The sequence below is a fragment of the Botryllus schlosseri genome, chromosome 14 (assembly GCF_051294905.1).
Source record: "Botryllus schlosseri isolate E-star chromosome 14, Bs_hap1, whole genome shotgun sequence".
Taxonomy (NCBI): Eukaryota; Metazoa; Chordata; class Ascidiacea; order Stolidobranchia; family Styelidae; genus Botryllus; species Botryllus schlosseri.
In genome coordinates, this window is record NC_137249.1 from 15,808,778 (window position 1) to 15,822,463 (window position 13,686).

The following is a 13,686-nucleotide window of genomic DNA, read 5'->3' on the forward strand; positions in this document are numbered from 1 at the left end:
CGCATGCATACATTACATTTTGGGTTGGTTGCAATTTTTTAAGGTCCACCGGTCCTCCAAATATCGTATGAAATTTTACCGGTCCGCGAGGTGAAAAAGGTTGAGAACCACTGACTTGGACAGTCTTATTCGACCAATCAAATATGTCGCACTCAAAAAAAAAAATGGAGAGAAGGCAATCTGGGATGTATTTTCCAAATGTATCGATATACGCCTGCACGCAGATATCGAACTTTATATAGTTGTCAGCCGATGCTATGAATGGAATGTGTCGCACACGCCCTAAGTCCTAAAGAAATAGAATGCACTAAAGGCCTGATTTTGACATAAATCTCCTGACTGAACATGCTCCGTTGAACGCGGTATCTATAAACCAGTGGTTCTCTACGACGACATCCCTGCCGGTCCGCCAGATATTTCACAAATTTTACCGTAACTTCGAGATGCAATGTTGAAGGCTTGTTCATTGATAAAATAAATGAAACATCCAATTTTAAACTGATTCAGAAATTCCTGAGCTAACATTAGGGCTGGAAACATATACGATTTGACTTTAAGTTTAATGCGTGTCATATGACGACATGCGAGCGATAAGTACAGAACAGATAAGAGCGGACTCTTTGCTAAACAGCGCAGTTTGCGCGACTATATTCGTTTTCGATTCATTCATTTTGTGGAGGACCGTAATTGGGGCACCCTAAACCTCCCAATTGGAGAGGGGCCGAGCTTAAAAGGGGCTCCAAAATTATTTTACAAATTAACATAAATCATAACGTATTTTTATTCTCCAACATTCCTCAATTTCCTTTCGCGCTTTGCGCGATTTAGTGTCACTAGCTGTGTTGCTTATTTGGCGTCCTTCTACTAGAAATAGCCTATACGCATGATTTATATAAATAGGCATTTCTGCATCAGCCATTACTGCGCCACGACATACCAACACATAATGAAGTTCAGGCTAACATGGGACTCGGAAAGGTGTGCCAATAATTCGGCAGCGAGAAAAGTGATTCAGTCATGAATGATCGAAAATCTTCGCTATTGGCGCGATTAAGCTGCATAAACTCTCTGCTTACATTGAATAGAATGAATGTGCTCAAAAGTAGGCTACAGATGAAAACAACCACCCAACTGGGGGGTTCGGGGGAGATGCCCCCGGAAGTTTTGCTTAACGCCCTGTGGGGGCCCAATACCACCGTGTTAGGGGTGGGCTATCGAAGTGCTTTTCGGCCCGGATTTGCGCGTGCCGATATAGCTGCTGTAAGGTGTTTTCGTGCGGCACATTGTATTCGTAGTTGCCAGAGTAGCCTGCGTCTGGTGGTAGTGGGTAATGAGCAAGGTAGCACGACAAGATGCTGGGTTCGACTCCGAAACGCTTCTTCTGCCGATATTGAGAAAAGAATAGAATATTTGAGTTGGCAGTGACGGTTAAATCTACGACTTTCGGCGCGAAAGACTGTAAACTATTCTCGGCGGTAGCACGTTAATCTAGACAAGACAATTTTACCTCGACTTTACCTTCTACATGTCACTCTCTAGCCCCATATAATTGCAAAAAATCCGTTGCATACTTTAAATTTTGACATCATTCCAATTTTTGAAAGTCCATCGGTCCGCCAGACATATTTTGAAATTTTACCGGTCCGCGAGATGAAAAATTTTGAATACCACTGCCTTATACCACAGACGTGCTATCGTTCGTGATGGTACTTGTATAGTTTACCAATATCATCGATGGTATGGCAAATGCCTGGTAACATTGTGCTCATGAGATGTGTCGTTGAGGTGTTGACGAATAAATGCAAATATGTATTTTGGAGCAGCATAACTTTCTTGCAACAGTGTAATGTACTCTCCAATTTCGAGCCATAAAGTATAGACAACTTCGACTATACAGATATATTAAAATATGTAGTAGGCCATACATGGGAAACAGATGCGACTGAGGAATATTGCGGGATCGACGATCCTATTGTATAATCCGTGGATTCAGGGAAATCTGGAAATGATAAAGTCTTGAAAACATCGTGCATATGATTTATCATCTAATAACTACGGGAAATTAGCTTTGCATGGCTTTGCACTGTGTCTATGGGAAACATCTTGTGAAAGAAATCATCGGATGATATTGCGTATATGGCGCAGGCAGAAATTACATTTATCGCAAATTTGCTTGAACTTAAATATGGCACCGACTCCTGTACTCGTATTTGCAAATGTCGACCATAAATATTTGGTCAGGGGCAGGAAAACCAATATATGCTCATTGGTCACTTGAAACAGTTGCACACGGCAAGACTTCATCTCATTGTGCGGTGAGTCTGGCTGCGGCGCTACGTAACCTCGAGCGAGGATTGTTATACAGAGGATTACTCTAATCGGTTTTTCCAGGTTACAAGGTTGCTGTTGTTGTTGTTGTCGACGACTAAATTTGACATTTATACGAACCCGGTGCTCTTGATTGCTAAGATATCAAGATTTTTGAACGAATAATGATGAGGTCGAATAAAAACACTTGTACATGAATTCAGGAAGCTGCTGTCTTCCGTTATTCTACCCTCATAGGGTGCATAGAAGAGCAGACATAGCATTCTGATATAATCCACGTTCGTTTTGTAAGACACAGCTTCCTCAGATCGGATTGCACGGAGGAGCCTATATAGATTTCATTCCGTCCTTTCGGTAGGCATGTGCCCATTTCTGGAGTAGGCCTTGACCGAACTTGAACTGGCATCGCCGTTGCTGGTGCAGTAGTAAAACGTATCACTACGTCACCTCTCTATTGTCAGGCTATGGCTGTAATGATTGGTTGCAGGCAGAAAAATTACTCGGCGACTGCAATTTGACTGGGCAAACTTCCAACAATTAATTTAGTTTCAACCACTATTAGTTATTGGAATCCAAATTTAAGGGCATATCTAGCTGAATGTTGAATTATTCGCGATTATGCGGGAGGGTAGGCGTATAACATCCGGTATCATCACTGTTTTTATAGGGAGATTTCGCGGAGACAAGGTATAACCAAGAGTTTTGATACGACATCCTGGTTTAAGAACCAAGGAAAATGCCGTGTTACGTTAACCTCGTCAGGTCCTATGGTGGATGAGAAGTAGGTATATACCATTCGGAATAATCAGTATCTCTACAGCACGGGTCGGCAACGGCCGATACTCGTGTTATTTGCGGCACGCGAGATGATTTGGCACACATAAGATATTATAACCATGTTTTTGCAAAAAGTGAAACAGATATTTTTTTTGATGTACAAAGCTGGTAGCCGATCCCAAATTATCTCGTAAATCACCATAATGTGGAGTATTTTGGGGCAGATTTTATTTATCTTGGAAAATTTTCCGTAGTTCGCGCGATTTACGGCAACCTGATTTCTTGATTATAATATGGGAACCCCCCAAAAATATATATAGATATATGGAAAATATTTTTTAAATATGCTTTATGTGCAAAAATGAGTCCACCCCTACACTGTAAATATTCTAGTGTCTTTAAAAGCACAAAAGATATCACGTTTCATGTTCAAAAAGATATCACAATAAAATGTGCTTGATGCTGTGTATATTGTGATTCAAGATTTATGTGCTATATATATAGTGCTTCATGATTAAAGCGCTATCTGAGCTGTGCTACGGCTTGATATGGATTACTAAATAATCTGGCGTACTCGACGACTTATCCTGTTCGAAACCAGCAATATATGAACATTTTACTATAAACGAAACAAGTGATGTGCATGCTTTCAAGAAAACATGTTATCAAAACAATGCACTTGTAGACATTAAACGAAATTTACAAATCTTGCACATATACCTGAATGTATAGCATAGAGGCCAAGATTGAAGAACAAACTTGTAAATTAACGGGCTAAGCAGCACTGAACTATTTGACAATACTTCCATTATATCATGTCAAGTCATGCCAGACGTAGAACTTCAGAGGTGCAAAAAGTTGTAGTACTTACTACTTACTGATATCTAGATGTCATGGCCAAAGTGGGAACAAGTATAAACAAAAGATAAGGGACACCGAACCATCAAGTTCCTGGGATACTTTCCATACTAGATTGCTTGTACCAGCCAGCACTAGAACTTCAATAAGTACGAGGTGGTGCAAATTCAAAAGTATTGACTGCCTTCACAGTTAGATGCCAAGCTAAAAGTAGGAACTAGCAATCTAGCATAACGAAAAGATAAACGACACTGCTGGAATATTTGCAATGTCAGATTACTTGCACATTATATGACAAGACGTGAGTAGAATTGCCAACTTCAAATGCGAATGGACCAACGAACGATTGTAAAACCAAATGGAATGCTAACAAAGGTCTTCTGCTGCAGCAGACTGTTCGAATTTATGAAAAAAATCAGATAGTTTGGTGGATACATATTGATTATTCTTGTCACCGACAACGACATACTGCACGAACTCCAGGAGCTGGAATTCTGTGGGCTAAGACAGGTCCCAATATAGATATATCGACTTTCCATTAAATAAAAGGGCAAAAGAACATAAAGATAATCAGTTTTGGGGCCCTTGTTGAGCGCCTCCAGCGTGGACGATCGTGGGCGTCTTCGGGCGATAGCCCGCGTTGCGCTAGCTCGTTCTCTATTGTCGAGCCCCATGTGGTTCTATTCCAGCCACCTCTGCGCCATGGCTCCGTCGGAATGTGGTTGATGATGGCGGCAACTTGTTGATCGTATTGATGCCGCACTAGAGGACTGATTAGGCGGAAGCGTCGTTCAGCAGCCAGCAAACGGCATGGGACCGTTTTTGTGAGTTTGCGCAGTGCATTGGTGGATATGTGCTCCGGGTGGTGGATGCCGAGTGCGTTGCGGAGGAGTACATCGTAGTTGGCGTTGAGCGTCTTAGCCAGCTTTTCTGTCAGCGTGAGTGCTTCTATTCCGTAGAGAAGAGCCTGCTCGACAGTGGCATTGAAAATGCGGGTCTTGAGCATCATTCTTTCGTAGTATGTTCTGATCTCTTCAACTGTGGTTGGTGCGATCAAATTCCAGTTATCTTCCCTTACCTGTAAGAGAATGTATGTGTCTAAAAGAATGATTAGAATATGATCAGATCTATGAATATATTCATACAACGGGGTTGTAATGACTCGAGTCACGATTTTCTGATGACTCGACTTGACTCGAGTCAATATGTGTATCGACTTGACTTGGACTCGAGTCATTACGCATGACTCGAACCTAGTCATATGACTAGAGACTCCGACGGCCAAGAGCGACGTTTCCATATAATCTCGAGAGTAGTAAAGTATAACCACCCAATTGAGAGTTCATCTATTGGTACTGGTACTTGAAAATGTAACCAGATAGATACCAGTGTTGGGATCAAGTCACTACCTTCGAGTCACGAGTCATTGCAGATTTTGACTCGAGTCAAGTCAAGTCAATCGATTTTCAAAGGTGACTCGAGTTAAGTCAAGGCACTCGATTTTTGGCGGTGCCTCGACTCAAGTCACATTTCAAGTCAAGTCGCCTTTTCGAAGTATGAGGCATGATTACATCATTGCATTTTGCTAGCTGTCTAAAATACAGATTGAGTGGTCATTGATTCTGAACCGATGAACGAATATTAAGTTAAATATGCACGCAACAAGGCGCTGTATCGCTCGCATAAACGTAGAACTGTTGAACTACGTAGATAATTGCATAGCCTCAGTTTATATAGTAAACAGCAAAAATAGAGAAACGAATTGATAAGATGCAATACATTACCCATTTACAAATAGATATGATACAATTCGAGCATGCGCTAATGGTTGAGGACAATATAAACCAGTGGTTCTTAACCTTTTTTCGTCCAGCGCCCCCTTTCAAAAATTATCGTGCTCCAGCGCCCCCTCAACTTCATATTGTAAGGAATGTAATAAAGACAATGAGTAAGAGGGAGGGCCGTAACAGCACTTCGTCAACCCCCCTAAAAACGATTGCCTTGCGCACCCATAGCGTGATAAACCGAACTTCTGAGGGCTTCGCCCCCACGAACCCCATATCGTGATTTTGATGGTCAGCAAAGTTTGTGTGGCCTGGTCCCCCTAGGTACCAAAATTTGCTATAATGCACGGTAATTGCATATTTTCTATAATGCATGGTAATTACATTTATAAGTCGCTATAAACTTTTTATCCTCTCAGCCCACGTAATCAGATTTACCAGTAGCACTGAGTGAGCTGTTGTATAGGAAAATAAGGGGCACGTAATTAATAATTAAACATATTCGGGCGTTCCCGCAGGTACAATTATTCGTTACCAGGGCCGTAACAGCACTTCGTCAGCCCCCCTCCCCAAACATAAAACGTTGGTCCTGGGCCCCCATCGGGTGATAAACCAAACTTCCGGGGGACTTCGCTCCCAGACACCCATTAGGCTGTCCGCTATTTGCTGATAGCCTATTAGGTATCTACATTGGGTGTACATTTACTGAGGGAGCTATTCTCGCCTAGTCGCGCGAAGTGCGAAAAATTTCACTAATTAATGATTGAATTGGTCAATATCCTCGGGAATTGCATGTAAATTGAGATCAATTTTTATCCTCTCTCTGCTCACGTAAACACATTTACCGGTAGAGCTGAGTTAGGTGCAATGTTCCCTCTAAGCTGCGCACGTGCGCAGTGCTGACACGGTCTCTGCGCACAGAAAATCTACGTTGCGCACAACAAATCCGGAGTTATTACCTTTTTTTAGTCGTTACGCACTGTTGTCCAAGGGTCAGCGCAGTGAGTTCTTGAGTGTGCGCAGACTCATCAAAACTTAAAGCGAACATTGTGAGGTTTCTTGGAAACTGTAGGGCCCGTTACCAATAATTAAACATATTCGGGCAGGCGAACCCGTTGGTATGACCTCGTTGCATGATGTTATTTCGTGACCCCCTGTCTGCAATATCAAAAAATATAGAATCGCTCAACGGGGATATCACCCAACAGGAATGTCCCTGACGCCCAATCGTACTAAACTATAAGACGCACACGATTTCAGATTGGTATTTCTTCACTGACATATAATTTTTCCCTGCCAGATGGAATTCGTCTTCTGGGGTTCAGATTGCCAAGACAGGAACATTCGGTGTCAGTCATTTAGGCGCCCATGGACAATTAAACCTATATGTATTTTGAAGGCTATATGTAACGAAGTTTTCAGTGTTAATTTGCTCTGAATACTCATTAAGGATATGTCCTATCACCACATCATCTACTGCGAAGCCATTTTTCTCCATCGCCCCCCATACCACCCCCCGAGCCCATCGCCCCCCATATCGCCCCCTGAGCGTTTCCGCCCCCTTCAACATCGCCAGCGCCCCCTGGGGGGCGCTGGGGGCAAGGTTAAGAACCACTGATATAAACTATGTTCAAATTCAATTTCAATAAATTAAGAGGTTTGGTGAAGGTATGAACAGAGAACAGAACTGGACATTTTTCCATTTTATTGGTTTACTACTAGAGTTTACGACAATGTAGCTGTAAGCTTCGATCACTTTGTTTGCGGTCAATCTATTTGTGAGAGAACAATCGAGGCTAAGTGAAACGCTCGACCATTGAATGATTGGTCACTTTCAAGGGTTACACCAGCGTTTCGCGAACCATCCGAGCATATGCAAGATACAGTGATAAATATCGACACCGATTACTTGATGACTTGAAATTGGCTAGTGAATTTTGCTCACGAGTCACGAGTCAATCCGCATTTCTGATACGCCAAGTCAAGTCAAGTCATTTTAGCAAAGTGACTCGAGTCAAGTCATGACTCTAGTCATCCCAACACTGCAAGATACTATTAAAAGTGAGGAAAATTAGTATATCATAAATGCGAACCATTCGATATCATTAAACAGAGATATAACAGTGGGTTTAACAAGACTTTATCTGGAAACTGAGCAGTCAACACAATGACTCAGACTCGGACTTGAGTCATAATTTCCATGACTCGGACTTGAACCTCTGCTTGATGACTTTGACTGGGTGGTGGCAATTGAAAATGACTCGACTGGACTCGAGTCAAAACTAAAAAAGTGACATTGACTTGCGACTCGGAGCCTTGTGACTTGGTTACAACCCTGTCATACACATACAGTGAAGAAACAGCCTTGGCACATAATCTCTATAACAAAGCAATAAGAAGTTGTCATAATTGCATGCATACTCACTAGTCTGATGTCGCCCATGGTAGGGAACGTTCCAAGAAATCTCTTTCTTCGTTAGCTGAGAACGCCGGAGCCCGTATTGATGCTTGAATAGAGACAAGCCTTTGTGCCAATTGCGGTCTACATAAGCTGTACGAGTGTACGTGATTCGAGCGCTTGCTGAACTTTGAAGCTGAATACCAGCAAGGGCATCGGAGCAATGAGTTCAGGGTCTTTGGGACTGCACGACGGCTGCAATATTGATGGAAATATAAAATAGAATCTTACTAGAATTATGCGGATAAATACCATAACATCCACATGGAGATCTGCATTAGTTGCTCCGGCATCTCCCCGAGATATGAGCAGCAGACACAGACAGTTTAGCTCAATTCATAGCAAAATATTACAAAATAATGATTACCGGTATTGGCGTGGCTGAAGGTCCTATATCCTCCCGGACTGATGGCTCTATGGGTAGGGTGGTATCTGACTGCGCGAGTGATTCTACATCAATACGGAGCGACTCATCCACAGGCAACGTGGTGTCCGACTCTGCGAGTGACGCTGATTCACCGCACGGATTGTTTGGGTCTGCGACTGAGAAAGATTCATGGCGTGTATTGTCTGGACCTCCATTAGTTGCTAGTTTCTCCCATAACTGTAACAACAAGATTCAGTTGCATGAACGGAGCTTCCATAGTTAATTAGCTGGTACTTCTTGCAGTCTCAACAGACGCCAGACGATACGTCATTTGGTACGTCATTTGCCAAAGGTCTTTATCACGAAGCTTGGTGAAAATATCCGAATCTACGTCATTCTCTGAGATATGAAATAATTTTGAACATAACATTAATTGACAGAGCTTGCATGTACAAATCAGACTTGACGTTTCAGCAAATGTTTTGTAAGCCGATCTGAACTCCCAACAAAGGGGCACAACCAATAACAAGACTGTCCGTTAGACATTTATCAAAAGTACACGCTAATAATAACCTAAGCTGCATAGTAGCCATTCTAATAGATCACAATTGGCACCAGCATTCAACCAACTCCACACAAGATGTACTGAATATAACTGCACAAGCTGTCTCGATTAGCTAGTTAACAGGGCACATTGCTGAAGCTATATTACTTATATACTTACCTTCCAATGTCTGGATGTGCTGCCATGCAATACCGTTACTCGCCAAGAAAGCTTCAAAATCCGCATGCTGATTCCCTGTCATCGCGATCACACCACATCGCAAAAGAGCGAGAAACGGCCGAAAAAAGAGGAAGTTTAAGAACAGCACTAAAGGTCACTCCCGGTCGTGGCGCTTTAGCACGATATTGTGCTGCCACAAGCGGCAGATTTGGCGATTGCGCTTTATCTCATTTACAGTGTAGTAACTATGAAAGAACGGCAACCTAATATCGTATGACACCGTTCGGACGCTTTAGTGCAGCCTGCGGGAGCGCGACTATAGTAGGCTATAGGAACCGGCATTTCGGCGCTGGGCATTTCCACGCTAGGTGACAAGACGTAAACATAACGAATCTAGTGCCAGACCAACCCTAACATGACATCAAACCGACTTGTTTGATACAGGTGTGGGCACATTTTTCATCATCAGACCACATCATCGTAACGACATTGATGTGCTTGTCAATTAATTATTGGCTATGGTACCGAACACAGCGGATTTGGAAACGACCAAAGGAACCTAGGAACCACAGAATATCGATCATAGCGCGACTATAAAAATAAATGATGCAAATATTACGTTCATTAAGCGTTTATTAGTGCGGGAGCGATCAAACTTTATACCCTTCGCGACCGAAACTTCAAGATTTACCAGCGTAACCGATGCCGTTGCCAACTTCAATTAATCGGTTGGTGGGATTCCTTGCTTGAAACGCTAAATATGACAAAATTATAAATATCTGGAATGCGAGATGGTAATATTTTGACATTTTTCGACGTTTGCCACGCTGCATGCGAAAGGTTGACGAGTCCTGCTCTATAGGAAGTTGAAAAAGTTGCTTAGTATCTTCTGGATTGATGGGTATTTCAAATGATTTGAGACGTGTTCGCAGTCAGTAATATCGCCATTGTATCGAAAATACTATCAGTGTAGCAGCAGAAGACTTAGGCTACAGTCTGATGTTCAGTGGATTGTGAGTCAACATCAGGCATTGAACGACGGACAAAGGGCTATGGATTAGTCTGGTCGAGAAATGCAAAATCATTTTTGATTGCAACTGGCATTATATTTCTTGTTGCTGCGAAATCGATAATACTTGAACGTCATTATTGCTGTTAATACCAGGAGTTTCGTAAATGATCGACCCGAAGCTTATAGTTCGAAGCTCGAGTCGGAATCGAATCCTATTCGATATTACTTGAATCCTACTCGTCATGACATGCATGACCCACAAGCTTCTGGAAGTACAGAACTTCAATATTGCAACAAACAATATGTTGGTTCATATTTCAAATTTGGTTAACCGCGTTTACTGGCGTACTCCCCCGATGAGAATTGGTCGAATAGCTACGAGTGGAATAAATTTGGCATTTTGAACAATGAACACATTGCGGCATAAGTAGCCTAACCATAAATATCATGAATACGTTTTCTCGAATGGTGGTAATTATCATGGTTACAACATGTTAGATATCAGCAACAAGACTTATTCCATTGGGATTTATGCCCTCGAAACTATTCTTTGGTGTCGCTTACGCATCCGTTCAACCTTTTTCGAATGTAGAAATGTGCCCATAAGTTAACTGGTGCTAACAAAAAGACCAGGAGAATGAGTGACGGTAGCCCGAGGAACTCCATTGGGGAAATGGATATTGAGGTAAGTTGGGTCTGTTTGTTGCTGTATAGACGACTACGTGCAATGCTATAGGAATCTATAATGTATATAACCTACGCGTGTAAAGTGTACAGAACGTACTGCATAATAATTGAGATCTTGAGTCTGGCCGAAATAAGCGCATTGCGCATGGCCGCGCCAGCCATCGTGTATTAATTATTTTCATAATCAGTAGGTCTACCGCATTAGCGACACCTCCATTACAAAATTATCTATCTATTACCAAATATCCCCATCATTGTTGCGATTAAAGCACAATGAGACGTGTGATTGACCTGTGTCTGCTATATACAACAGTTTAGGACACTGTGCTGGTACGCCTCGTGGCACCGGTCTTTACCCACCGAACCGCCTCGTAGTACTATAAGTTCTTGGTAAGGCACATGATGCTTTGTAAATGTGTGCTGGAGTGTTTTTTCGGTTTAAGAAACAGCCGTATAGCACATCTTAAACTCTAAACTTGTAATATTATTATAAGTCAAGGCGCAAATGCGAGGTCTGGCTGCGCGGTGTCCGTGCAGTGTGTATCGCTTTGTCGTAGACAGGCCTCATTCTCTCATTACGTCATGTCGCGAAGGCGAGAGCCAGGGCGAGATGCGCATAACGCGATCAAGTCACTGGCACGTTCATGTTCGACAGCCTATAGGCTAGAGCCATCTGATCTAATGCGGAATCATTGTAGGAACCAACGGGTACTACCAGTTCAAATGGATTTTTGGCAAATGCCAGTAGCAGCCGGATCTTCCTTCTGTTTACCGGAGTGCTCGCCGTAGTGGCGGTTGTGACCATGGCCATTGCATTGCCTGTATACTTCTCCAATGTCGGTAAGGATTTTTCTGCATCTTATGCTCAAGCCACTGCACATGTGTCAGTGGAATTATGACAAAATTTCCAAATATTTCGTGAGTTCCGCTAATTCCACAGCATATAAGAGCATGCTTTTGATACTTGTCCTTGCAGCTATCTAGTATGTGCATGTAGCTGTAATGAGCAATGATATAAACATCACCATGTAAAGCTGTGCAGCTGAAACTGCCTTTCTAGTTCATTGAAAGCTGTTCAGCTCATGGACAACGTTCAGATCTTTTCGTTCTTTATATATATATTTTTCAGTGGCGGCTCGTCCTATAGGGCAACTGGGGCATTGCCCCACCTAAAATTCTGTTCAATACCAATTTAACCATTTATAGACGCACAGCGCTCAATATATATCGAGATCACAGCGAAACCCGCGTTCTTCTTGTGCTTTCGCTTGCAAATGCCCATACATAGCGAAGTCTCCGCGAAAATCGAATTCTCTTCTGTGTTTTCGCTTTGTGAATGCCTAGCCGGGGCTTGCCCCGGTAGCGCTCATAACAAGCTTTCACTATCTATTCTCTCAAAGCTGCGCACAATTAAGAAACGTTGCTTTACTCTCTCCTATTCGTAAAATGGCCGAGCAACCGGGGCAAATATGCTTGCTCGCCCCTAAGGTGTGATGTAACAATCGTATCTATATCTGAACTCGGATACCGTGATATGCGTTGAGTCGACCGTTGCTGGTACAGGTCGATTTTGATGGTGTTTCACACCATGATAATTCTTGAAACTTGGTATGTCATGTCGTGATGGTGGTATTTAACACTGTCCCAAGTTTCAGGGTTTCTACTCAAAGTTTAGGGTAGTAATTCCGTTTCCAAAGTCGAGTGTGTGCTGATCGGTCATGTATCGCAAACATATTTCACACAAAGCCGGTATTGGTCTCCATTGATTTTAACGATGCTCCTTAGCTAGATCCGTCATGAACTTTTACATGGTATGTCTTGATTTTAGTATCGAACGCTGTGCCAAGTCTCAAGGTTGACACTCAATGATTAGGGCAGCAATTTCGTTATTAAGTTCGAGTATGGTAGAGATGTGCGCTGATCTGACACTTAGCCTACCTAACGCATTGCGGATTTCACGCAAAAGCCGGTGTATCTGTGTTCCATACTGAGATAGGTGATGAGATGATGATATCATGAAACAGTTTACTAACATCCTCGGTTTGCATTCAAATATTTAGTTTTATTTTATATTCTCCAATGTCAATTTCACCGTGGAATGGTGGCCTTCGGGCCATTTGCTCACAATTACAACCCCTGTCAAGCGCGATAGCTGTTTCGTTTTCGATGGCGGCTAACAGCTGATCGCTTGATCAGCCGATTCCTCAGTAAATATTACGCAAAATTCGGCGTTGATCTGTTCGTATTAATTTTGACAGTGTACCATACCGAAAACGGTCATGAGGCTATACTTCTCGATGATTTCATGTAACAGTGTACCAAGTTTTCGGCTTTCATCCACGTATTTATTCGGTAATATATTTTCCGAAGGCGATTTTGCAGCAGACATATAGACACTATAGACCGTAAGCCGTATGTGTCGTGTGACAGTCTCCAGCCTCAAGGCCAGAATCTCCCAAGCTGTACCGGGACCGAATTTCCGAGGCTGCTATCCGTAGTTCTTCAGAATGATGTTTTGGATTCAATATGACATTTCCTTGTCCAATCTATGAGATAACAATTGCGTATGTGTCCGAACTCGTTGACCTTTCCAGTTAGGCATACGCAATCTCTCGATTTATAGTCATTTCCATTTCTGCAGATAAGTAGTCAGGTCAAGTGCGAACATGAATCGTGTTGAATCTTTGCTCC

General features: G+C 42.5%; 2 protein-coding genes across 6 annotated transcripts in view; one reads left to right on the forward strand and one right to left on the reverse strand.

Annotated features, from left to right (window-relative positions):
* Nucleotides 1-4,961: 4,961 nt before the first annotated feature.
* LOC145456376 (uncharacterized) lies at nucleotides 4,962-9,534 on the reverse strand. 5 transcript variants are annotated; one of them, XR_013920591.1, is made up of 4 exons: nucleotides 8,867-9,262; nucleotides 8,458-8,809; nucleotides 8,173-8,400; nucleotides 4,962-5,041 (listed from the first exon to the last, which is right to left on the reverse strand). XR_013920591.1 is itself a non-coding variant. In XM_080334451.1 (4 exons), the coding sequence occupies exons 1-3, from the start codon at nucleotides 9,376-9,378 to the stop codon at nucleotides 8,290-8,292; spliced, it is 369 nt and encodes a 122-aa protein (XP_080190577.1). In that variant the 5' UTR covers nucleotides 9,379-9,534; the 3' UTR covers nucleotides 4,962-5,041; nucleotides 8,173-8,289. The 5 variants fall into 5 exon arrangements, 4 of the variants coding, with proteins under 4 accessions (XP_080190577.1, XP_080190575.1, XP_080190578.1 ...); XM_080334451.1 differs by lacking the exon at nucleotides 8,867-9,262 and adding an exon at nucleotides 9,297-9,534 and having other exon boundaries at nucleotides 8,573-8,748; XM_080334449.1 differs by lacking the exon at nucleotides 8,867-9,262 and adding an exon at nucleotides 9,297-9,534 and having other exon boundaries at nucleotides 8,573-8,809.
* A 1,303-nt stretch (nucleotides 9,535-10,837) lies between these two features.
* Nucleotides 10,838-13,686, forward strand: part of LOC145456375 (maltase-glucoamylase-like) — a 49,906-nt gene continuing 47,057 nt past the window's right edge. Inside the window, exons 1-2 of the mRNA XM_080334448.1 lie at nucleotides 10,838-10,993; nucleotides 11,694-11,835. Coding sequence (XP_080190574.1) covers nucleotides 10,946-10,993; nucleotides 11,694-11,835 — 190 coding nt within the window. The 5' untranslated portion in view covers nucleotides 10,838-10,945. The remainder of the gene's footprint in view (nucleotides 10,994-11,693; nucleotides 11,836-13,686) is intronic.